This window comes from Trachemys scripta, chromosome 9 (assembly GCF_013100865.1).
Source record: "Trachemys scripta elegans isolate TJP31775 chromosome 9, CAS_Tse_1.0, whole genome shotgun sequence".
Lineage (NCBI taxonomy): Eukaryota > Metazoa > Chordata > Testudines > Emydidae > Trachemys > Trachemys scripta.
Genome location: NC_048306.1, coordinates 53,845,757 through 53,870,589, shown reverse-complemented (window position 1 = coordinate 53,870,589; position 24,833 = coordinate 53,845,757). Strand labels below are relative to the sequence as shown.

General features: G+C 45.1%; 1 protein-coding gene across 4 annotated transcripts in view; it reads left to right on the top strand.

The window, feature by feature from the left end:
* The window catches only part of SENP2 (SUMO specific peptidase 2), a 53,840-nt gene that overhangs the window by 11,677 nt on the left and 17,330 nt on the right, over positions 1-24,833 (top strand). For all 4 annotated transcript variants that reach the window (XM_034781154.1, XM_034781152.1, XM_034781153.1 and 1 more), the window contains exons 2-8: positions 7,906-7,961; positions 9,838-9,971; positions 12,116-12,191; positions 12,826-12,907; positions 20,338-20,494; positions 21,458-21,561; positions 23,702-23,796. In XM_034781154.1, coding sequence (XP_034637045.1) covers positions 7,906-7,961; positions 9,838-9,971; positions 12,116-12,191; positions 12,826-12,907; positions 20,338-20,494; positions 21,458-21,561; positions 23,702-23,796 — 704 coding nt within the window. The remainder of the gene's footprint in view (positions 1-7,905; positions 7,962-9,837; positions 9,972-12,115; positions 12,192-12,825; positions 12,908-20,337; positions 20,495-21,457; positions 21,562-23,701; positions 23,797-24,833) is intronic.

Sequence of the window (24,833 nt, the reverse complement as noted above, 5' to 3'; positions counted from 1 at the left end):
TGATATTTCACCTATCCTGTTTATGTAACACTTTAAAAATCAGCAAAAGGGTTATATAAATAAAATTTATTATGAAACAAAAGGCAAAAAACTATTATGTACATAGTTTAGTCCTATTCAGTGTCTATTCGGTGCTTCTTGGCTTGTCTCTTGTATTCATAAAATGGAGCATCTCTTGTCACTGTCCAGCAATAGTCTGCAAGCATTGATGGGCTCCATTTGCCCTGATAACGTTTCTCCGTTGTTGCAATATCCTGGTGAAATCGCTCACCGTGCTCGTCGCTTACTGCTCCACAGTTCGGTGGAAAAAAATCTAGATGAGAGTGCAAAAAATGTATCTTTAGTGACATGTTGCAACCAAGGCTTTGTATGCCTTGAGGAGGTTTTCCACCAACAACCTGTAGTTGCCTTGTTGTTTCTGAGAAAATTTATTGCCACTAACTGGAAGGCTTTCCATGCCGTCTTTTCCTTGCCACGCAGTGCATGCTCAAATGCATAATGTTGAAGTTCACGAATCTGAGGACCAACAAAGACACCTTCCTTTATCTTAGCTTCACTTAACCTTGGAAATTTTCCACGGAGGTACTTGAAAGCTGCTTGTGTTATATCAATGGCCTTGACAAAGTTCTTCATCAGACCCAGCTTGATGTGTAAAGATGGTAACAAAATCTTCCTTGATTCAACAAGTGGTGGATGCTGAACACTTTTTTCCTCCCAGGCTCCAATGACTGTCGGAGTGGCCAATCTTTCTTGATGTAGTGGGAATCTCTTGCACGACTAGCCCATTCGCAGAGAAAACAGCAGTACTTTGTGTATCCAGTCTGTAGACCAAGCAAGAGGGCAACAACCTTCAAATCTCCACAAAGCTGCCACTGATGTTGGTCATAGTTTATGCACCTCAAAAGTTGTTTCATGTTGTCATAGGTTTCCTTCATATGGACTGCATGACCAACTGGAATTGATGGCAAAACATTGCCATTATGCAGTAAAACAGCTTTAAGACTCGTCTTTCGACGAATCAATGAACAGTCTCCACTCATCTGGATCGTGAACCATGTTGAGGGCTGCCATCACACCATCGATGTTGCAGGCTACAAGATCACCTTCCATAAAGAAGAATGGGACAAGATCCTTTTGACGGTCACGGAACATGGAAATCCTAACATCACCTGCCAGGAGACTCCACTGCTGTAGTCTGGAGCCCAACAGCTCTGCCTTACTCTTGGGTAGTTCCAAATCCCTGACAAGGTCATTCAGTTCACCTTGTGTTATGAGGTGTGGTTCAGAGGAGGAGGTTGGGAGAAAATGTGGGTCCTGTGACATTGATGGTGCAGGACCGGAAGTTTCATCCTCTTCCTTGTCTGACTCCAGTGAGAATGCCGGTTCCTGATGCACCAGAATCAGTCTTTCTCCGTGGGGTACTGGGCATATAGCTGATGGAACGTTTGGATAATGCACAGTCCACTTTTTCTTCGACACACCTTTCCCAACTGGAGGCACCATGCAGAAGTAACAATTGCTGGTATGATCTGTTGGCTCTATCTCCAAATCATTGGCACTGCAAAAGGCATAGATTTCCTTTGGCTGTTCAACCACTGGCGAAGATTTGTTGCACAAGTGTTGCAGCATATGTGTGGGGCCCACCTCTTGTCCTGATCTCCAATTTTGCAGCCAAAATAAAGGTGATACTGCGCTTTTGTGATGCAAAAGTCACTTCACCACAAACATAGCAGAAGTTATCTGCACTGTTCACACAAGTACGAGGCATCTCTGCTCACTTTGGCTAAACAGAAATGTGTCCCTTTGCAAAATAAAACACTGACAAATAAGAGCACGACACTGTATGATTTCCAGAGCTGATATAGGGCAATTTGTTCAGCAGAGTGATGTAAGCTTCATTATGATTGCATCATCCATGACTTCTAGGAATAACATGATGCAATTCATATCATGTATGACACAATACCAGCTTCAGATTGCATCATTCATTGTTTTGCCTAAAAAGCAAGTACTGTCCAAACCCAGTCATAGATTTATTCATAGATCCAGTCAAAGATGTATTTTAGTCATTTCTGGTTTAAATTGAGATCCTTTCCCTTTATAACTCACTTATCCTCCGCCGTTCCCAAGTCAAGGGTGGTATATACTGACCCAATAGCATATCTTGAAAACTAGAGCCAATCAACAATTTTCGTTCTCAGTGACCCAGAATTAGTAAAGTTTGACTACACTTATTTCAGAAGCATTTTGGCTGTAGAGCAGTGTAATGATCTGTCTGCTGGGAAATGTGCTGTCAGTTTTCATTAAAGGGGTGAACTGACTTTGCTCACTTGTTGAAATTGAGCTGTTGATACACAAGGATACTTTGAGCCTCTCTGTCCTACTCCAACTATGTACGAACTACCAGGCCATTGTGCTTTAAAGAAGTAGACTTTGCCTAAAAATCCTCTGCTTTCACACCTTCAATATATTTATATTATGGACCAAAAAATATACTTTTCATTCATGTCTTATGCACAGTTATTGGATCTATATTGGCCATTTGATAGTCCTCTCTACATGAGAGTTGGGATGGCCGAGTGTAAGGGCAGAGCCTGGAACTTGAATGTTACGTTCAAGAACTTGCTTCACCATGTGCTTCCTTTGAAACCTGGGCTGAGTCACTTACTTTCTCAGTTTCTTTGGGTGTCTGTTCTCCATCTGAAAAATGGGATTAATAGCACTTCCTTACCTAACTGGTGGTGTAATTAAAGAGTGTGAGGTGCTCAGATACAAGTTCTATGTGGCCTATGACAGGGTAGCCTGCCCTCTTAAGGGCAGTAGTGACTTGAGGTTAGCCCACTACATCACTTTGCTGTGGCCCTTTTTTTAGGTTTTTGAAATGTCCAAGACAGAGACACATGGATGTAGGAGATAATGGTAGAGAGGAAGCAGTCCCAGGTACTTGGAATGAAATCTGTTACTGTGTTTTTAAGGGCATAGGGCTTGGGAGCCTTGCAGAGAGGACAAGTCAAGGCTCCCTTCTCACCCAGCCAGTTGGGGATGAGCTGGGAGAAGAGGACCAGCAATAAATACCTCTTCCTTTGTAGCAGGGCAGACACCAGCAGGAGAAGATGACTGGCCCACAGAACCCTCTGAGCCTGAGGACTAATTGGGGAGGTGGAAGGGTTCAGCTGAGGGAGCAGCTGGCTAAGGCCCTATAACTGGCTAACTTCCATCCTAGCTTAAAGGAGGAGAGCTGGGGCTCCTGGGTTAATGAGAAGAGATAGTAACTGCCTGAACTAGTCTGTCGGAGGGCTGGGGTTCCTTTTTAAGGAAACCCAGAGGTGAAAGGTAACCCAGAAGGTATGGGGAATAGGGACCAGAAGGCAGGTCTCGGAGAAACCCTGAATGCCAGAACCACCTTCTGTTTGGGGCTTTCTGTCAGGATTTGTTATCCCAAAAGGATTGAACTCAGTGAACCACTTGGCGGCTGAGCCGCTTGATCCCTGGGAGAGCCAGAAAACACTGGGGAGATGCCACACTTAAACAGCAGGGAGTGCTACAGGGCAGTCATACCCTGTCAGAGGTCCTTATAAGTAACTAGGAAAAATAGGTAGTGGAGGTGAATTAGTCCCTAGTTCAAGGATTGGCAACCTTTGGCACATGGCCCACCAGGGTAAGCCCCCTGGCAGGCCGGGCCAGTTTCTTTACCTGCTGTGTCTGCAGGTTTGGCAGATTGCAGCTCCCACTGGCCGCGGTTCGCTGCTCCAGGCCAGTGGGGGCTGTCAGAAGCAGCGTGGGCCGAGGGATGTGCTGGCTGCCCTTCCCACAGCCCCATTGGCCTGGAACGGCAAACCATGGCCAGTGGGAGCTGCAATTGGCCAAACCTGCAGACGCGGCAGGTAAACAGACCTGCCCCAGGGCTTACCCTGGTGGGCCGTGTGCCAAAGGTTGCTGAGCCCTGCCCTAGTTGGAGCTTGGGAGAAGTGAAGAGGGGACAGTAGTGTAAAAGTTTTTCATTTGATTACTTTGCCTCTTCTGATCTGATCCCCTTACTTGACAGGTTAATTTCAGAAGTTTAGGTCAAGTATGTGGCAGCACACTTATGATAAAGGATAAAAAAGAACAAACAAGCTGAAGCCATACTTGGTCAGGCTCTTCCCCTTTTCTTGGGGCTTTGGAGCTCTAACATGATATTTACTTCAAGGGGGCATCTGACTTTCAGAAAGCACTGAGTGCCCACCCTCTGAGAATCAGACTCCTTCAGAGTGTCTCAAGTAGGGTGTCAAAAAAAAATTGCAGCACCCAGGATTACTAATCACTCGAAAATCTTGGCCTTTGTATTCTGAAATTTTCACCTAGACTTAGCCTCAGCATTTTAAAGACTTTATGCAAATAGTGACTTAAAACTTCAGTTGAAAGCTAAAGAAAGCAGTTCACATAGGAATGTAAAGATGCCATCAGAGCCTTCCCCAACGACTCCAAGAAAAACTTTACATTATTTCCTGCAAACCCACTCCCCAGAACCTTCTACATGCCTCCCCAGGGAAGCCAGGCAGACCCATCATATCTGGCCATAGCACTCCTACTGAAGGAATATCAGGATTTACAGAAACCACTCACCACCTCAGATCACTTACCACAGAAAGGGCCAGCTTCCTCCAAAATACTATTAACTCCTTCCAGAAAGTCTACAACATTAGCAACCTCCCACAGATTACTATCTGTCACCTCCCTGTACACCACCATCCTTCCCCATGATGGCATTGCTATTTGTGTCTCATACCTACAAGAGAACGTACAACACTTGGAAATCTGGCCTAAACTCATCACTAGACTAATCCATTTCATTCTCTCACAACAACTTCGCATTTAACAATGAATACTCAGTACCCATGACTTTTCCTAAGGTTTGGACTAGATGGCTCCCCCCAATACCCCAGCCTCTTCATGGGCCACCTGGAAGAATTTCTGGAAGAATGCACCATGAAACCAATGATATACACTGAGATACATCAATGATATTTTCATTCTCTGAACAGATGATCTAAACTCCCGCCATAGATTTTTCTCTATAACTTCAACCACCACCCATCCATCAAACTCTCCAGAACAGTCCCATGCCAGCATCAACTTCCTGGCCACCATGGTGAGCTTCAACAATGGAACCCTACAAAGACTATTTACAAGAAACCCATGGATCACCACCATTACCTTCACAGATCCACCAAACACCCTTTCCTCCTCCTCCCTCTCTCTTCCGCCCTCTTCCTCCCCCCCCAAAAAACACACCAACAAATCTGTTAGCTACAGCCGGGCACTACAGAATTCTCTCTGAAGAGAGGTGTATATCCCAGACTTCCTTAAAACCGCTTTCACCGAACAAGGACACTCCAACAGAGAAGTAGATTGCATCATGGAAAAGGGACACCCAAATACCCTGAGAACCTGCTTTAATACAGAAAAAGAAACCCACTGACCACACACCCTTGTCACCTATCACCCCACACTTGAAACCTGTAAAAGGTATCAGACAATTGCAATCCATACCTCATCCAGGCATCAAATGCCCCAACAACAATGTGGGTGAAACCAGAAAATTCCTGTGCGCTCGAATGAACACTCTCAGAAAAATAACAAGGCAAAAAACACCATATTCCCTATGGGTGAGCATTTGTCAGATATGGAGTTGTCAGTTTCTGAAATCTCAGTCCTCATCCTCAAAGGAAACCTGCACAACACCTTCAAAAGACAAGTTTGGGAACTTAAATTCGTATCTCTGTTAGACAGAATTAACATGGAATTAACAGAGAAACTGGCTTTATAGCTCATTACAAGAAGTTGTAACACACCTCGCTGCCTGTTAACCCTTATTGCTCACTTTTTAAGTGGTCTTCTACAGCATGTATGAACCCCATATGCTTAATAATCTGTCCCAACTTGTATTGGGTTTAAACACTCTGGTTTACCTTCTCCAGACCTGAAGAGCAAGTCCGTGACGCTCAAAGGCTTGTCCCTTCCACCAACAGAAGTTGGTCCAATAAAAGATATTACCTAACCTATCTTGTCTCATATCCTGGGACCAACATGGCTACAACACTGCAAAGAAACCAAATGCAAATATGTTTGCAAATGTTGAGTCTTTCAACCCTGTGTTGGTATTTGCATCAGTAGTCCTATTGAATACTAAAAAAGGAGGAACAGTAGAACAATGAGAATTAAAAAGTGAAAAAAGTAAGCATTATTAAAGAGACCATCAAACTTTCTAAATAAGGGCTTGGAAATAGTTTATTAAACTCTCTCCCAAACAATAGATTAATAAAGATGGCAATTGAATGGTGGGGTTTAATCCTTGCTTCTTGTTGCATCTTTAACTGCATGTTTATTGACTGTTTAACTCCTGGCTCACCATATTATCTTCGAACTTATCTGTAAAGCACATAGCAAATTGGCACTGCATAAGAAAGGAATAGGAAACACAGGAGAGATGTTTTACCCAGAATGGAACTAATGAGACAATAAGTGATATCAGGACCTCACACTACGACTGAGAAGCTAGATCAGCAATAGTACAGCTTTGCTGGTACTACCATGTCACAAGATTTTTGTAGCCATAGCTATGTTGGTCACAAATCACACCCATGACAGACACAGCCAGCTGGCAAAAGATTGCAGTATAGACCAGTGGTTCTCAACTAGGTATCCGGGGCTACAAGCAGGTTTCAGGGGGTCTGCCAAGCAGGATCAGTGTTAGATTCACTGGGGCCCAGGGCAGAAAGCCTAAGCCCTGCTGTGCAGGGCTGAAGACCTGGGCCCTGAGCCCCACTGCCCGGGGCTGAAGCAGAAGCCTGAGCAACTTAGCTTTATGGGGGCCCTTGTGGCATGGGCCCCAGGCAGTTTCCCTGCTTGCTACCCCTTAATGCCAGCCCTGGCTTTTATATGCAGAAAACAGTTGTGGCACAAGTGGGCTGTGGATTTTATAGCATGTTAAGGGGGGGCATCAGAAAGAAAAAGGTTGAGAACCCCTGGTATAGACCTGACCTGAAGTGGACTAAAACCATTTGAAAGAAATCACTCTCTTCCCAGAAAAGGGGAAGTATGAATTCCACCTTCTCTAAAATCAGGTAGGGAGCCATTGAACATAAACTTTAAGATCTAACTTTGAAGTCTTGCAAAAGGTTATGCTCTTATAATTAACTAGTTTTGTCATTTTGAAACAGCATCTTGTGTATCTGAGACTGACTTTAGGAAACTGGTGCATGAGAACAGTCACTTCACTGGCATAGCAACAAGTATAACTTAAATGTTTATGAATTCGAGTGTAGTGGCTTTTTCCTTCCTCTCTCTCTCTCTCTCTCTCATATCTTGTATTCTAATCAGCATGCTATTTAACTCATTTAATATAGATTATGTAGTGATTTTTAGGGTCTTAATCCTGTGTACAAACATCTCTATTTACCCCAATTGTATTAAGGCTGACAAAACTATTTCCTTTTTTTGAGGGAGGAGACAAACTTTACCCACATGAGCATTGCACTCTGCAGCTAGTAACAAACTTAAATGAACTGCATTCAATTACATTACCTAAATGTGCCTTTGCCAATGTGTGTTACTGGATGCATGTGGGGCACGTTACTTAAGGTGCCTATATGAAGTCATGTCTGTGAGTACATGGGGCACTCTTTGGGACCCTGCATAGTATGTGCACAGATTGTGGTGGTCAGTTCTGCAGTGGCTACAGCCTTATGGGACTTTAATAGATTCCTGTATGGAAGTCTATACAGTCTTGATGGCTGGCTGTAAAGAAATGCCCTGCGGGCAGGTAAACTAATTTGGGTTGTATTTGGAGACTGTAAGGGAGGGGACTCATTTAGAACACTTGTCTATTACTACAAATAACTCTTTGGTCTGTTCTTTCCTCAGCATTCAGGCGTCTGTGGAGGACCCTAACCAGAGGCAAGCAAAGAGACAAAGATTAGGTATTGCATTAGTGCTTATCTCACTACTTGTCTAATGTTTTTTAGAGACTAGATCTTTCTCATGTACCCAGGAGTCCGGAGCTTTTGTTTCAATATTTATGAACATTGAAATAACCTGCATGGTTCTTCAAACCCCTCCTCACTTGCTACTTCTAGAAAGGCACTCAAGTTGTATAGATGGCCACAAGAGGGGATCATCGGGAGCTAATGGGGCTAAGTCCCACCCATGTTATATCTGCAAGTGGGCTAATTTACTGCAGGGTGCTGTACTGCATGCTGCCACTGTGGTGGGGAGAGAAGTCTGTGGTGCTGCAGTACACAAAGTGCCACTGGACTTCTGGCATGAGCGCACAAACTTCAGGAAGCGCAGAGAGGAGGCTAGAGCAGGGCATAACACTTTGATGCATTTCAAATCCCAGTCATATGCTCCTTGCTGCATCTGTTCTTCATTTCCTGACTCTGAAACAAATAGCATTTGTGTTTAACTGGGTGGGAAAGAATTCTGAGCTGCATGTGGTGAAAGGTGTCTGAGCCTAAGGGGGATTTGGGAAGGGATTCTGAGCTGTTGAGAGGCTAAGCAAGGCGAGGCAGAGTTTTTTTCTTTCTAGGGGAGAGTTTGGGTGTTTTGGAGCTGGTTGCAGGGAGCTGATGGAGTTGGGAAGGTTCTGAGTTGGGAGCTGGGAAGGCTAGGTTGAGTTCCTGGGGAAAACGTTATACATTCAACATGAGTTGGAGGGGAGGAGGAGGAGGTAGAGTAGAGCTAGATTACAAGGGGAGAGGTTGGGACTAAGAGGGTGTAGCAAAGCTGTCATGGATGGATACATGCTGTCCTTGGCAAAGAAGTGCCCCATTTCTCCCAAAAGGGAAGGAATAGGGAGGAAGAAGAGGGCACTCTTATTTTTGCCTTGCACTTTCCACTAACCTCCATTAGCTCTCACCAAAATACTTCCCTGTGGTGCCCTTAATACTGACCCATTTTTCACTTTGCATGTGGGCGAGGGTACAAACTATCTGCAGCTCCACCACTTTTTACGCACTAGATAGTTAAAACAGAGCAGATATTGTTTCCATCTGAAATGACTTGAGATGGACCTAACTAGTCATCAGTCTCTTGACTGAAAAGATGGAGATGTGGACACTGAAGTCCTTTCTGCTTAAGGTCTACTTCCAGCACAAGTACTGATGAAAAGTAAGATCTATCTTTAGGTATTTTGCCTGACAAAGGACATTGCTGTTCTCTCTGAGAATATTGGCTGTCACTTAGTGGCAGTGGTATCCTCATAAGTTAATGCATTTTTGAGGGTTGGAGAAAGTCCTTGGGGAAACCAAAATTATAAAAGGGTCTTTTTTTTGTTCCACCACTACCCCTCACTTTGAACAGTGTACAAGTCTCCGTAAACAGAGCAAATTGGTATTTAGCAATTTTAACTAGTATCTGTGAACAATACATAGCATGAAACTTCTATGCTTAAATATCATACTCTTATTTTCAGATAAATGCTGACCTCCAGAGTATAACTTAATTTCTGACTTTAAAAAAATACCCTGTTTTGCTAGAGGATATGGAGCCAAATATAACTGCTAACCTTGAGTGCTACCATCAGGCTGGCTGAATGTTGCTTTTGTATTTTCAATAGTAAAAATAGTCTTTGAAAAGCTTGTCCCCTAGAGTTTAAGGGATTACTGTTTTCCCAACCAGTCAAGGATACATGTAAATAAAGCCTGAAAAGGTTGATAATGTTCTGAATAACCTGAAGTGTAAACTTTTGCATGCAATGATACTCTAGCTGAGAGTGCTTGAATTTAAAAAGTGAAAAAATCCTTATGTAGACCAAATGTTTTATGGTCTTCCTGTTTGGTTTTTTTTTTTTTTTAGATTATGTTATCTCTAAATTGACTAAGACTGTACAAGGAGTTGCCAATCTAATTAAATTGCCATCCCAGCTGACCAGTAGGTATCTGAAGACATCCATTTGTAATGGAGCTCAAAGTGCAGAATCTACGGATGAGGTTAGTGGGCATTTGGGGCGTAAGATTGTTTCTAGCTGTAATGTTTGAATACATACAACACAAAATAAATGAATGGGACCAGTCTACTGCTTAGAGTTGGGTTTGGTCAAAAGTCATAAGGTCTGGTGGTGTTCTGTTACTTTTAAAATCATAGGTATTGCCTCATTCAAGTTTGAATCCTCCGTTGGAGCACTTGTTAAGACTGAACTTCTGCTGTTTTACTCCTGGACATCTTTACAGTATTTTAAATTTACATATTGTACTCTTATATTCTCCTACAAATGGTGGTGTGATTTTGCTCTCAAGCTTGTTGTATTTGAAGAGTCCACATGCCTCCTGTCCTCGTAACTAATATGAATAAGTATTTCCTGAATAAATGGCCCTACTAGATGCACTTACATGCCTTCAGCTAGTGTACACAACTGGTATTTAGGTGCAATGTGTACAAAAGCTCCCCTCTACAGTAACTCCTCACTTAACGTTGTAGTTATGTTCCTGAAAAATGTGACTTAAGTGAAATGATCCCAATTTCCCCATAAGAATGAATGTAAATGGTGGGGGGGCCAGGTTTGGGTTCCAGGGAAACTTTTTTTTTTTTTTTTTTTTTTTTTTGCTGTACAGTACTATAGTTGGAAGGTGCCCCCGCCTTACCCCACACAGGCACAGCCCACTGGCACTGAGTCAATGAGGCAGGCAAGGAGGCTGAAGATGCTGTAGGCTAGGAGAAGCATGTTGCACAGCAGCAGTGGCAGCTTCCCCTACTCTGCAAGCACCAGGGGCAGAGGGGTCAACCCTTGGCCCGCCCACGCCCCCTCCTTCCCCCAAGCCTCCACCCTTAACCCGCCTCTTCTTTTCTTCCCCCCCCCCCTTACTCCGCACACAGTGTCCTGGTGCCTTCCCCGTCCCCTCTTGCCTGCGGCAATCAGCTGGCTTGCAGCGTTCAGGAGGCAGGAAGGAGGGGGAAGGAGCGAGGACTCAGTGCACAGGCTCCCCCTGCCTCCTGAACACCGCAAGGCAACTGATTGCCGCAGGCAAGAGGCAGGGGAGGGATAGGGGAGGTGTGGTGTATCCTCACTCCTCCCTTCTGCCCCGGCAATCAGCTGGCTTTTGACCTTTGGGGGCAGGAAGGAGGCTTGAGGAGCAAGGACTCAGCACGCAGGCTCCCTCCTGCCCGCGGCAATCAGCTGGTTTGCAGCGTTCGGGAGGGAGGGGGAGCCTGCCTGCCGAGTCCTTGCTCCTCCCCCATCCCTCCTGAACACCGCAAGCCAGCTGATTGCTGCGGGCAGGAGGTGGGGGGAAGAAGGGGAAGGCGCTGATCCGTGGGGTCTGCTGGGGGGGCGTAGGGAGGCTGCCAGCCGTGGACAAATGATGTTATAGTGAAGCATTGCACAACTTTAAATAGAGCATGTTCTGTAATTGAGCAGGGATGTAAGATCAAAACAACGTTAAGCAAGAGGACATTAAATGGGGAGTTACTGTACTTTGCTTGCATGTCTGTGAGCTGGATTCTTCGATTGCTAGGTTGGACAATCCTGTTTATAGTCTTCTGCCTTATCAGCACCAGTAGGACAATCCTAAGAGACTTAGGATGTTCTAGTGTCTTCTAAATAGCATGTAAATTTGCTAGTTTACACAGTTTTGTTTTCAAGGAACAAGCTGCTGGTTTTAAGATGTTGGTGGTGGTTGTCTTGGAGACAATTGAGAGGAATTCAAGGATAGAACTCAGTTCTTTAATTTATGTGAAGACTGCTCTAAAGATTGTTCACTTGCTGTAATTCTAAAAGTCTTTCAAGGATCAGAAAACCTTATTCAAGATTGATTTATTATGTGGCAGCACCTCAGGGGATGAGTGTAAAGTCAATGGGGTTTTTGCTCCAAACTCATTTAAGAGGGATTTTTTAAAAAGTGCACATGTGGACTCTAGGAGCTAAAGGTTGTGTTTTTTTTTTTTTTTTTTTTTTTTTTTTTTTTTTTAAAGACACTTTGTAGAAACTGCAGAGACCTATGTTCTGCCAAGATCCAAACCAGTCAATCTGGGTCACTGGATGAATAGCATGGTTTAACTCTAATTAGAGTGAGTAGACTGTGAGGTTGCTTTGATCCACATCCAAATTGCATTTTAATGGTTCCTTGTTCTGTTTAAGACTTTTTCAAATTCTTCTGATTCTTCGACTGACAGACTGACAGACTCTGCACCTGGAATAGAAATGCTACAGCTGGGTAAGACTGACACGAAGCCACTGCTTTTTCTTCCTTCCTATTTCCCCCTATCTACTAAAATGCCCAGCAGGTGTATACAGCAGCATTAATACTTTCCACTTGTATAATGCCTCTTGTGTAAGACTTTAAGTCCTTTATAATTCTGAATTTGGTAAGAGCAGTACCTCTAAAATCTAGAACACTAGAGGATGAACTCTTGCTTTCTTTCCTGCTTCCTTCCATTGCCACTGACACTGTCCAGATATTTTTGTTGCAGCCATTTCAGCATTAAGTGTTACAGCCTTCTCTTATGATGCACATGATTCCGGATGGCTGTGGCATTAGTGTAAAGTGTGCCTGGAAATCTTCCTAAACAGTCTTGTGTAATATATATGATTAACTTGAAATAGAAAAGCACTGGTGTAATGGAGCAATTTCTATTCAGACAAGTGACTTCCTTCATTGAAGTGGCTGCTGAAAAAGACAAACAATGCCCTAGTGTGATACCTAAAATCTTTTAAGTAAGTTTACATGTTGGCTTAACACATCTAAACTAAAATGCATTTGTTTTTTGTGAGGCTTTTGTAAATACAAACGTCTAAGACTCTGTCACTCCCCTCTCACAACTACTGATGTCTGGTACTTTTTTTCATAGATAAGAAAATATCTTGTGGCGCTAGCGTTTGTCCCAGTAAAGAGACAGTACCTATTTCTTGCAGGACTGTGCCTTGTCTGAGGTAAAATTTTTGTGGCTGTCTTTTATATCCTCCCATCACCCCTCAAATCAGCATCCTCTACTCTCCTCCAGAATATAGGTGTCTGCCCACATTTGCTGCCTAATACGTTTTTTTAAATCCATTTATATATAGTAGTGCTTGGCTCTTTCCAGATGCAGAGTATTACCGGGCACTCCGCTGAACTGCAGTACTGTCTCCTATCAATGTATTAAACTCTTAAACTTGTACAGCTCGACGCTAAGACGTAATATAACTGGTCCAAAAGGAAAGATTTGGGTAATAAGTATGTAAAGGAATCTGTGAAGCTGGCTTGCCAGCAGGGAGCTCATCTTTAGGAGGAAAAATGTACATTAAAACCTTCAGGTGGGAGGGAAATTGCACACACAAAATAGACCTAGGGAGGGTGAGAGAGCGCCTGGGGAAGAGCTGGGGAGGCAGAGCAAAGAGGTCTGGGGGAACCTTGCAAAGGACAGAGGAGATGTTGAGGGGTGGCTAGGTGGAGAAGTGGGATCTGGAAGTGTGAAGAGATGGGGAAGTTATGATTTGTGTCAGTTCTTGAGCTTTTGGGGACAAAGGAATGGGGAACTTTGAAGGGGCAAATAATAGGGATGTCTGGGGACAAAAGATTGGAGGTTTTCAAGGAACAAAAATGTAGGCGTTTTGGGAGAGGAGGAATATGCAGGGGTGTGGAATAGTCTTTTGTTTGAGAGAGGTTTTAATTACAAGAAAATTGGGGGAACTTGGTGTAAATTATCCAAGATATAATAAAGTCTAGGAGTCCCCTGGTTTTGCATGAGGTGTTCTGTTTAGATGACACTACTGGAACACTCTTGATGCAGTTTTCTCCAAGGTTTTAGAGATGGCAATAATTGGAAGGAAATGGGCCAGGATACTGTGTAATACAGCTGTTTGCCTCCCATCCCAAAACTAGGTTAAATAGTATCCTTGCTGCACTCCTATATAAGATAATGCTAGTTCTATGGTACTGATCCCCTTGTTACACTATAGTGTCCCTGTTAGGAGTTGTTACCATGGGAATAGGTCCCAAGCCAATACTGAAGACTATGATATCCATGCTCAAATGGATTGAGAGTCTTCTGAATTGGTTCAGGATTTTGACTACGATGGGCTTGTCTCAGCTAGTGGCTCTCAACTCTTTCAGCTGCATGAGCTGCAGCCTGGTCATGGTATTTAGTGCTAAAGAGGAAGCTGTGCTGCTTTTAAGATGGCTTACAATAGGAAGTTTAAACTGTGAGCTGGCTTAGTGCTCCTAGCTTTTAAACTGAAACGTTCCCCAGAAAGCGGAGGGGAGCAGAATATCAGCATGAAAACCTTTTTAATGGTAAAGAGGAAAATTCCTAAGGCAGCTATTGTGAATGTGGGGTGCAGGTGGAGACTCCACCAATTATGGGAATAGAGCTCTCTTCTGTGAGGTGTCAGCTGTATGGCATACTTGTAACTATATCCCCCAAAATACCTCAGTGGCATATCAGAACGTGGCTTTGGGTAGTTGATGTTCTCAGACATACTATAATAGGGTTTAATGAAAGAAGCATATGAGAAAATTAAAGGTACAGGGCTGTCTGAAGAAGTAGGAAGCACTATTTGGGGCGGGGGGGTGGGGGCATGGCAAAGGAGAAAACATGATCTGGCAGAGCTCGCAGTTCCTGGAGCACCTCATTTAGCCTGAAGCGTGTGCATGGGAGCTTAAAATGGTATGTTGTAAACCGTCCATTTAGTCAGTGTGCACCTCTTAGTCATTGTAAGGGTATGTCTACACTACGAAATTAGTTCGAATTTATAGAAGCCGGTTTTATTGAAATCGGTTGTATACAGCCGATTGTGTATGTCCACACAATAAAATGCTCTAGGTGCTCTAGTCGGCAGACCGCGTCCACAGTACGAGGCTAGCGTCGACTTCCGGAGCATTGCACTATGGGTAGCTATCCCACAGTTCCCGCAGTCTCTGCCGCCCCTTGGAATTCTGGGTTGAGATCCCAATGCCCGGATGATGCAAAACAGTGTCGCGGGCAGTTCTGGGTACATGTCGTCAGGCCCCTCCCTCCCCCGTCACAGCAACGGCAGACAATAGATTCGCGCCTTTTTATCTGGGTTACCTGGGTTACCTGTGCAGACAACATGGAGCCCGCTCAGCACAGCTGAGCTCACCGTCACCATATGTCCTCTGGGTGCCGGCAGACGTGGGACTGCATTGCTACACAGCAGCAGCTGCTAACTGCCTTTTGGCGGTAGACGGTGCAGTAGACTGGTAGCCTTCATCGGCGATCTGGGTGCTGGCAGCCGTGGGGCTTGCCTTTTGGCAGTAAATGGTGTATTATGACTGTTAGCCGGCCTATTACAAGTCGGGTCATCGCACGTTAGCAGAGTCTTCCCTGAGCAGCAGCTCGTACAATAGGCCTGAAGACCATCGTCATACACCGCCCCGTATTTGCTGCCAAGCACCCAGAAAGATGCCGAGGGCTATCAGTCACGCTGCACCATCGTCTTAAGATGTAAAAAATAGATTTTCTCTGTATTCATTTGCTTCCCCCTCCCTCCGTCAAATCAACGGCCTGCTAAGCCCAGGGTTTTCAGTTTAATCTTTGGGGGGGACCAGTCTGTGACAGTTGTTTGTGTCTCTCCCTGATGCACAGCCACCGTTCTTTATTTTAATTCCCTGTGCCTGTACGCCATGTCGTCACTCGGCCCCCCTCCCTCCTTCCCCTAGGCCGTCAGATACTACGTTTGCGCCACAGCTCGAGCCGAGAAGCGGTTCGCGCCTTTTCTTTGAATTCTGGGTTGAGATCCCAATGCCCGGATGATGCAAAACAGTGTCGCGGGCGGTTCTGGGTACATGTCGTCAGGCCCCTCCCCCCTCGTCACAGCAACGGCAGACAATAGATTCGCGCCTTTTTACCTGGGTTACCTGTGCAGACAACATACCACGGCAAGCATGGAGCCCGCTCAGCTCAGCTGAGCTCACCGTCACCATATGTCCTCTGGGTGCCGGCAGACGTGGGACTGCATTGCTACACAGCAGCAGCTGCTAACTGCCTTTTGGCGGTAGACGGTGTAGCATGAGTGATAGCCGTGGGGCTGGCAGCCGTAGTGCTGCATTGCACCAGCCCCTTGCAGGCGATGGTATATTATGACTGGTACCCGTCGTCGTCGTACTGGTATGGCTGTCAATCATGGCCACCTGGGCAGACATGCTACTGTTTCGATGATGACGGTTACCAGTCATAATATACTATTTTCTGCCAATTGCCCAATATTGTCTGCTAAGCACCCAGAAGAGGCCGAGGGCGATGCTGGGTGCTGGCGGACGTGGGGCTGGCAGACGTGGGGCTGCATTGCTACACAGCAGCAGCCCCTTGCCTTTTGGCAGATGATGGCATATTATGATTGGTACCCATCATCGTCATACTGGTATGGCTGTCACTCATGCTGCAGCGTCGGCTGCCACCTTAAGATGTAAAAAATAGATTTGTTCTGTGTTCATTTGCTTTCCCTTCCTCCGTGAAATCAACGGCCTGCTAAGCCCAGGGTTTCCAGTTTAATCTTTGGGGGGACCATTCTGTGTGACAGTTGTTTGTGTTTCTCCCTGTTCCTGTACGCCATGTCGTCACTCGGCCCTCCCTCCCTCCCGCCCTCCTTCTCCTGGTCCATCAGATACTACTTTCGCGCCTTTTTTCTGACCAGGCGCCATAGCTAGCACTGGGATCATGGAGCCCGCTCAGATCACCGCGGCAATTATGAGCACTATGAACACCACGCGCATTGTCCTGGAGTACATGCAGAGCCAGAACATGCCAAGGCGAAACCCGGACCAGGCGAGGAGGCGATTGCAGCGCAGCGACGAGAGTAATGAGGAAATTGACATGGCCATAGACCTCTCACAAGGCACAGGCCCCAGCAATGTGGAAATCATGGTGTTACTGGGGCAGGTTGATACCGTGGAACGCCGATTCTGGGCCCGGGAAACAAGCACAGACTGGTGGGACCGCATCGTGCTGCAGGTATGGGACGATTCCCAGTGGCTGCGAAACTTTCGCATGCGTAAGGGCACTTTCATGGAACTTTGTGACTTGCTTTCCCCTGCCCTGAAACGCCAGGATACCAAGATGAGAGCAGCCCTCACAGTTGAGAAGCGAGTGGCAATAGCCCTGTGGAAGCTTGCAACGCCAGACAGCTACCGGTCAGTCGGGAATCAATTTGGAGTGGGCAAATCTACTGTGGGGGCTGCTGTGATCCAATTTGCCAGGGCAATGAAAGACCTGGTGATAGCAAGGGTAGTGACTCTGGGCAACGTGCAGTCAATAGTGGATGGTTTTGCTGAAATGGGATTCCCAAACTGTGGCGGGGCCATAGACGGAACCCATATCCCTATCTTGTCACCGGAGCACCAAGCCACCGACTACATAAACCGCAAGGGGTACTTTTCAATGCTGCTGCAAGCCCTGGTGGATCACAAGGGACGTTTCACCAACATCAACGTGGGATGGCCGGGAAAGGTACATGATGCTCGCGTCTTCAGGAACTCTGCTCTGTTTCGAAAGCTGGAGGAAGGGACTTTCTTCCCGGACCAGAAAGTGACCATTGGGGATGTTGAAATGCCTATCGTGATCCTTGGGGACCCAGCCTACCCCTTAATGCCATGGCTCATGAAGCCATACACAGGCAGCCTGGACAGGAGTCAGGACCTGTTCAACTACAGGCTGAGCAAGTGCCGAATGGTGGTGGAATGTGCATTTGGACGTTTAAAAGCGCGCTGGCGCAGCTTACTGACTCGCTCAGACCTCAGCGAAAAGAATATCCCCATTGTTATTGCTGCTTGCTGTGCGCTCCACAATATCTGTGAGAGTAAGGGGGAGACATTTATGGCGGGGTGGGAGGTTGAGGCAACTCGCCTGGCCGCTGATTACGCGCAGCCAGACACCAGGGCGGTTAGAGGAGCACAGCAGGGCGCGGTGCGCATCAGAGAAGCTTTGAAAACGAGTTTTGTGACTGGCCAGGCTACTGTGTGAAACTTCTGTTTGTTTCTCCTTGATGAACCCTCCAACCCCCCCCCCGACCCGGTTCACTCTACTTCCCTGTAAACCAACCACCCCACCCCACCCTCCCCTCCCCTCCCGCTTGCAGAGGCAATAAAGTCATTGTTTTTTCACATTCATGCATTCTTTATTAGTTCCTTACAGAGGTAGGGGGATAATTGCCAAGGTAGCAGGGATGGGTGGGGGAGGAGGGATGGAAAAGGACACACTGCATTTTAAAACTTTAACTCTTATTGAAGCCCAGCCTTCTGATGCTTGGGCGATCATCTGGGGTGGAGTGACTGGGTGGACGGAGGCCCCCCCACCGTGTTCTTGGGCGTCTGGGTGACGAGGCTATGGAACTTGGGGAGGAGGGCTGTTGGTTACACAGGGGCTGTAGCGGCGGTCTCTGCTCCTGCTGCCTTTCCTGCAACTCAACCATACGCTCGAGCATATCACTTTGATGCTCCAGCAGACGGACCATTGCCTCTTGCCGTCTGTCTGCAAGCTGACGCCACCTATCGTCTTCAGCCCGCCACCTCTCCTCTCGTTCATGTTGGGCTTTTCTCATCTCCAACATTGACTGCCTCCACGCATTCTGCTGTGCTCTATCAGCGTGGGAGGACATCTGCAGCTCCGTGAACATCTCGTCCCTCGTCTTACGTTTTCTCTTTCTAATGTTCACGAGCCTCTGCGAAGGAGAAACATTTGCAGCTGGTGGAGGAGAAGGGAGAGGTGGTTAAAAAAGACACATTTTAGGGAACAATGGGTACACTCTTTCATTACAAGGTCGCATATTTCGGCTTGCAGGCAGCCATCGTAGGCCACAGTGTTTTGGCTTATTTAACCTTCTTAACATGCGGGAAAGGTTGCAAACAGCAGCGCATTTCCCATCTCAAGGATGAATTGGGTTGTCCATTTAAAATGGGGTTTCAATGTAAAAGGAGGGGGCTGCGGTTTCCCGGTTAACATGCGGCACAAACACAAGTAAACCACCCCCCCCCCCCCCCACACACACACTCCCTTGGCTGATCACTTCACCCCTCCCCCCCACCGCGTGGTTAACAGCGGGGAACATTTCTGGTCCGAATAGCAGGAACGGGCGCCTCTGAATGTCCCCCTTAATAAAATCACCCCATTTCAACCAGGAGAGCTTTCTGGAGATGTCCCTGGAGGATTTCCGCTCCATCCCCATACACGTTAACAGACTTGCTTGCTTTTTTTTTGTAATGTTTACAAATATTTACAAAGTTACACTCACCAGAGGTCTCCTGTGTGCCCTGAGGGTCTTGGGTGAGTTCGGGGGTTACTGGTTCCAGGTCCAGTGTCACAAACATATCCTGGCTGTTGGGGAAACCGGTTTCTCCGCTTCCTTGCTGCTGTGAGCTACCTACAGTACCTCCATCGTCATCTTCCTCGTTCCCCGAACCGTCTTCCCTGTGTGTTTCTCCAGTGAGAGAGTCATAGCACACGGTTGGGGTAGTGGTGGCTGCACCCCCTAGGATCGCATGCAGCTCCGCGTAGTAGCGGCAAGTTTGCGGCTCTGCCCCGGACCTTCCGTTTGCTTCTCTGGCTTTTGTGGTAGGCTTGCCTTAGCTCCTTAATTTTCACGCGGCACTGCTGTGTGTCCCTGTTATGGCCTCAGTCCTTCATGGCCTTGGAGATCTTTTCTAATACTTTTCCATTTCTTTTACTGCTACGGAGTTCAGCTATCACTGCTTCATCTCCCCATATGGCGAGCAGATCTCGTACCTCCCGTTCGGTCCATGCTGGAGCTCTTTTGCGATCCTGGGAGGACTCCATGACGGTTACCTGTGCTGATGAGCTCTGCGTGGTCACCTGTGCTCTCCACGCTGGGCAAACAGGAAATGAAATTCAAACCTTCGCGGGTCTTTTCCTGTCTACCTGGTCAGTGCATCTGAGTTGAGAGCGCTGTCCAGAGCGGTCACAATGAAGCACTGTGGGATAGCTCCCGGAGGCCAATAACATCGAATTCCGTCCACACTACCCCAATTCTGACCCGCAAAGGCCGGTTTTATCGCTAATCCCCTCGTCGGAGGTGGTGTAAAGAAACCGGTTTAAAGGGCCCTTTAAGTCGAAAGAAAGGGCCTTGTTGTGTGGACGTGTCCAGGCTTAATTCGGTTTAACGCTGCTAAAGTCGACCTAAACCCGTAGTGTAGACCAGGCCTAAGAGAGATTTCTTGGATTTCTCTATCAAGTGGTGGTTTGACCTGATTTTTCCACCTGACTGAAAGGAATTCAGAACATCCATACATCCTTATGAGGCTTAAGTCTCTACCCCCAACAATGCATGTATTTTCAAAAACATTTAGATGTAATTTGACTCAAGAAGATTTAGGTTTTAGTGGTTAATAGTGTAATCGCTCCTCTTAATAGAAACCTCTGCAACACAAGGATGAGTAGCAAACGCCATACCAAATCCATTCCAGAAGGTTCTTTTCAATGGGGATTGCCTGGTCAGGAGAACATGGCAGGAGCCACCACTTCAGATGCTGGCAAGCTGGTGAGGAGGCCTCACTGTACTGTGGAAGAGGTGAGTCCAGATAAAGACCGCTTTTGAAATAGGGTCAATTCATTTTTGTCACTTCTGAGTTTATATAATGGGGAGACCTCTGAGTATTGAGGTGGCAAGATGTGAAATTGGATACAGTGAAAATGGTTTTTGAAGCATAGCCCTGAGCTGAGAAAATCTCTTGCAGGGAGACTTAAAGCTCAATCTATTTGGCTGATCAAAAACATGATGGAGAGGTGATTTCAGAGTAGAAGTATCCTTTTATGGGGGAAAACACTAAGTACTAAAAGGCTCTTCAGTGGAGAAAAGCGAAACACGAACCAATGGCTGGAAAATGAAGCCAAACAAAGTCAAATTAGAACTAATTCAGAAACATTTTAAGTCAGGGCAATTAACTGTGGGATCAAACCACCATGGAAAGTTAAGAGATGGAGAATCCCCAATGTCTTCAGATCCAGTCTGGATGCCTTTCTGGAAGACGCTTTTGCCAAAAACGTTATTGGGCTCAATGCAGGGGTAATTGGGTAAAACATCATGGCCCGTGATGTACGGGAGGTCAGACTAGATGATCTGATGGTCCCTTCTGGCATTAAACATCACTTTTCATAGAGTCTTTGGGGTGAGAGCTCACCAAAAGTGGATTCTGCTTTCTGTCCACTCCAGTGAATGTGGCAGTTCCACAACTGGAAATGGTAATGAGGGTGTATATATTTGTTTATCATTGACTTACCTGCATGTAAATGTGCTAGACAGTAGAAAGCTGCTGTAAACTGAGATAAGGATGAAAATTATACTCCTTGCTATAATGAGCATGAGCACATTTTCAACTTAACAGCAGCTTTAGTCATATGGTTCCTGCTTAACTAGGACTAAAGATAAACTTCATGCGCTGTAACAACCTGTGTAGTATGCATTAAATTTAATTACAAACCTCACTCCACTTTTTCTTGATAGTGGTTTTAACGTGGCTTTTTTTCCTCTTAGGGTGTACAAAGAGAAGAGAGAGAAAAGTACAAACTACTATTGGAACTAGTAAAGGAAAAATATCCTAGAAACTACTCCACTCCCATAGCTGCAAACCACTGCAAGTAATTTCACGTTATATTCCAGACTTTTTACTAGTAAGTGACTTCTCTTGAGAGGCAAGGAGGGACATCAAGTCACTCTCTTTTAACGGGCACTCTGGTTGTTGGAAAAATTTGATCAGTTTGTTGCAATAAACAGAGTTCTGTTGATATGGACCAGGACAGATGCTTTGGAACAGACCTTTTGAAGTGCATGCAGTTGTGTATACTAAAGTTATCTGTGGCTTTTTTTTAACTAAAACAACCCAAAATATTCAGCAGAAGTTTACAAAAGGTGAAGAATTGGAATTGCTGTGGGTGTCTCTCTCCTCCTCCTACCTCTTTTCTGCTTCCTATGTTGTATCTGCACTAGGAAACTTCCTGCCTCTCTTTGGGCACAAGTGCTTCCAGTGATGTAATTTCTACTATGAAATCCTATAGTAAGTGCTATACCACAGTGGTGTTGGATTTGGGGACTTATTTTCCCTTCCATTGAATGCTTTTTACGAATCTTATGCTGCTGATGTGGAATGAACATAAGCTGTGAAGGAGTTAATTTTTTGTCTTAACACAGCCTGTTCTGAGGCCTAACTATAGTTTAATGGATACGTGATCTCTTCCAACTTCATAAGAAATTGTCACTTTATAGTATTACAATAATTTTTCAATCTGTGGTAAGGCCAAAAGGCCATGGCAATCATGCATACAGAGCTGAAGTTCTTGAAGGTGACCTGCAAAGGCAGGAAAACTTGTCCATGCCTCTGTGTTGTATGAAGACCTTGAGAGGTCTTCAAAGAGAAGTTCCTTTTCTGAACAGAAATTCAGGTTTTGTCTACCTGTTCTTCTTGAATGCTGAAGCTGTCTGGGAGCTAAGGGTTTGTCTAAACACAAGCTGTACCACTTAACTATACTAGTATAGTTAAAGTGGCACATCTCCTAGTATGGACACATTTATAAAGGTATAAACGTGCTTAGACCAGTATAGCTGCTTTTCCTTATGAGAGGGAAAATAAGCTATATCCGTCTAAATACACTTTATACCATCATAACTGTATCTACACTAGGGTGTGGTACTACTTTAACTAGATTAGTAAAAACTCAAGGAGTACCTTAATGCTCTAGAACTTGAACTTCTCTAAGATCACAGCAACAAATCCAAACTTCCTTCTTTCGCTGCTGGGAGAAATGAATATGTATTTTCTTTTAATCTGCAGTTGTCTGTATAATATAATTGTTTACTTCTGATGTATTTAAACGATACAGAAAACAGTATTTCAAATGATATAGTGGAGTACTTAATTCCTGTTCTCTGGATCTTTTTTAACTTCACCAAGTGAGAAGGCCACCGAAAATGGTCAGAAGTCTCTCTCTTTTGTGTGGTTGGTTTTTTTTTTGTTTTTTTTTTGACCTTTAAACAGCTACAATGGCACTGCTGCAGTGCTTGCCGCGCAGACACTATCTACACTGATGGGAGAACTCCCCCCATCAGTGTAGGCAATTCACCTCACTGTCTACACTGGGGTTAGGTTAGGATAGCTATGTCTCTTGGGCGGGGGCGGGATTTTTCACGCCCTGAAAGATGTATCTGCTGATTTAAGTTCCCAATGTTGATCAGTCCTTAGAAGGAAGAGTTAAAGACCGATAAAGGTTTATGCAGGGCATAATGAGAACATCTTGTCATACAAAATAAACAGAATGGCTACTCAATAAAATTAATACTAAGCCTGTTCAAAAGAGACTATTTCACATACTATGTAAATAGCCTGCAAAATTTGCTGTCTAACAGAATCAAATTCTGTGTGCATGCCCTCCCCCCTCCCCTTTTTTTTTTTTTTTTTTTTTTTCTTCCTTAGAGTGGACATTCACTCTTGGCATAGTGAAAAGTAATATGCATCAGGATGTAAACGTTGCACAATTGACTAGTTGCTTTTTTTCTGCTGGAGCTGGAATATTTCTATTAATGCATCAATTGGCCAATTCTGGTTTACTAAATTCTGTTGCTTTAACAGTGATCACTTCTAGCATTCTGTACCACATGGTTGTGTAGGAGCTATAATCCATTCCTTTAGAGGATTTGCATACAATGGGGACAAATAAGATATGTATGAGCTCCTTTGAAAGAAATTCTGACACTTTTTTCCTTTTTTCTAAATCTGTACCAAAGTTCTCAAAGTTGCCTCAAGGAGCCAGCGAAGACTGGTGGCCACATGGAAGAAAGATTTGGAGTGAGAATGCCTCCATTTGTTACACTAAGGAATGGTGAGTGTGGTGTGTGTGTGTGTATATATCACATACATATATTGCAGTAAGTGGAGATAGACATAACCAAGTCGGGCTTATTCTCCTCAGTGAGTCTTTTAAATTAATTCTGAGTTAAGTTTGCAATAGTGAAGTTGCAAAGGTTGAGACTGATACCTTAATTGTGCCCTTCTATATTAAGTCTAATTATATCAGACTTGTATATATGCAATACATTAGCCTTTAATAGTCCCGTCATGTCGTATATAAATGCATGTAAAAATATGGAAGCATCCATGTCAGAAAGTTGTTACAAGTCTGTTTGCTATTACTATAAAAGCTGTTACTTCTGTTTATCTTCCTGTACAGAACAGCTTGTCTAACAAGTTGAAAGACCTAATGCTTAACTTTAAGGCCCTGGTACTATGGGAGGGGTGGGGGTTTGGCCAATTAAAATTGTCGCCTTAGGAAAGGTTGGTGGGATGTTGCCCAGGCTGTACTCGGTAAGGGTGGTGAAACACTGACCTCCACTGAGGAGATCGTCAAGAGGTGGAAGGAGCACTTTGAGGAACTCTTCAACCTGATGGAAAAAGATTAGTACTGGCAGTTGGGTCCTGGAAATTATCCATCAGGGATACTCCATACATTTTTCTCTCCTCCTTTCTTCACAAACCTCCTTTCCAGTCGTCATCCTGGGACCTACTCACTAATTGATTCTTCATCAGGAGGTGATAAAATGCATCCCACTTCAATACCGAGAGAGGCTTCTACTCCCCATATTTCCTAATTCTTCCCCCCGGTCCTCCAAAGATGGAGGGTGGAGACCCATCCTGGACCTTCAACAACTCAACATCTTTATCAGAAAGCTGACATTCAGGATGATTATTCAACAAGGGATGTGGTTTGCGGCTCTCGTCATGAAGGACATATATTTCCATTTGGATCTTCGCCCATCCCACAAGAAGTTCCTGTGTTTCATGGTGGGAGAGGAACACTACCAGTTTTGGGTCCCCCCTGTTGGACTCACTACAGCACCCAGAGTATTCACAAGTTTTCTT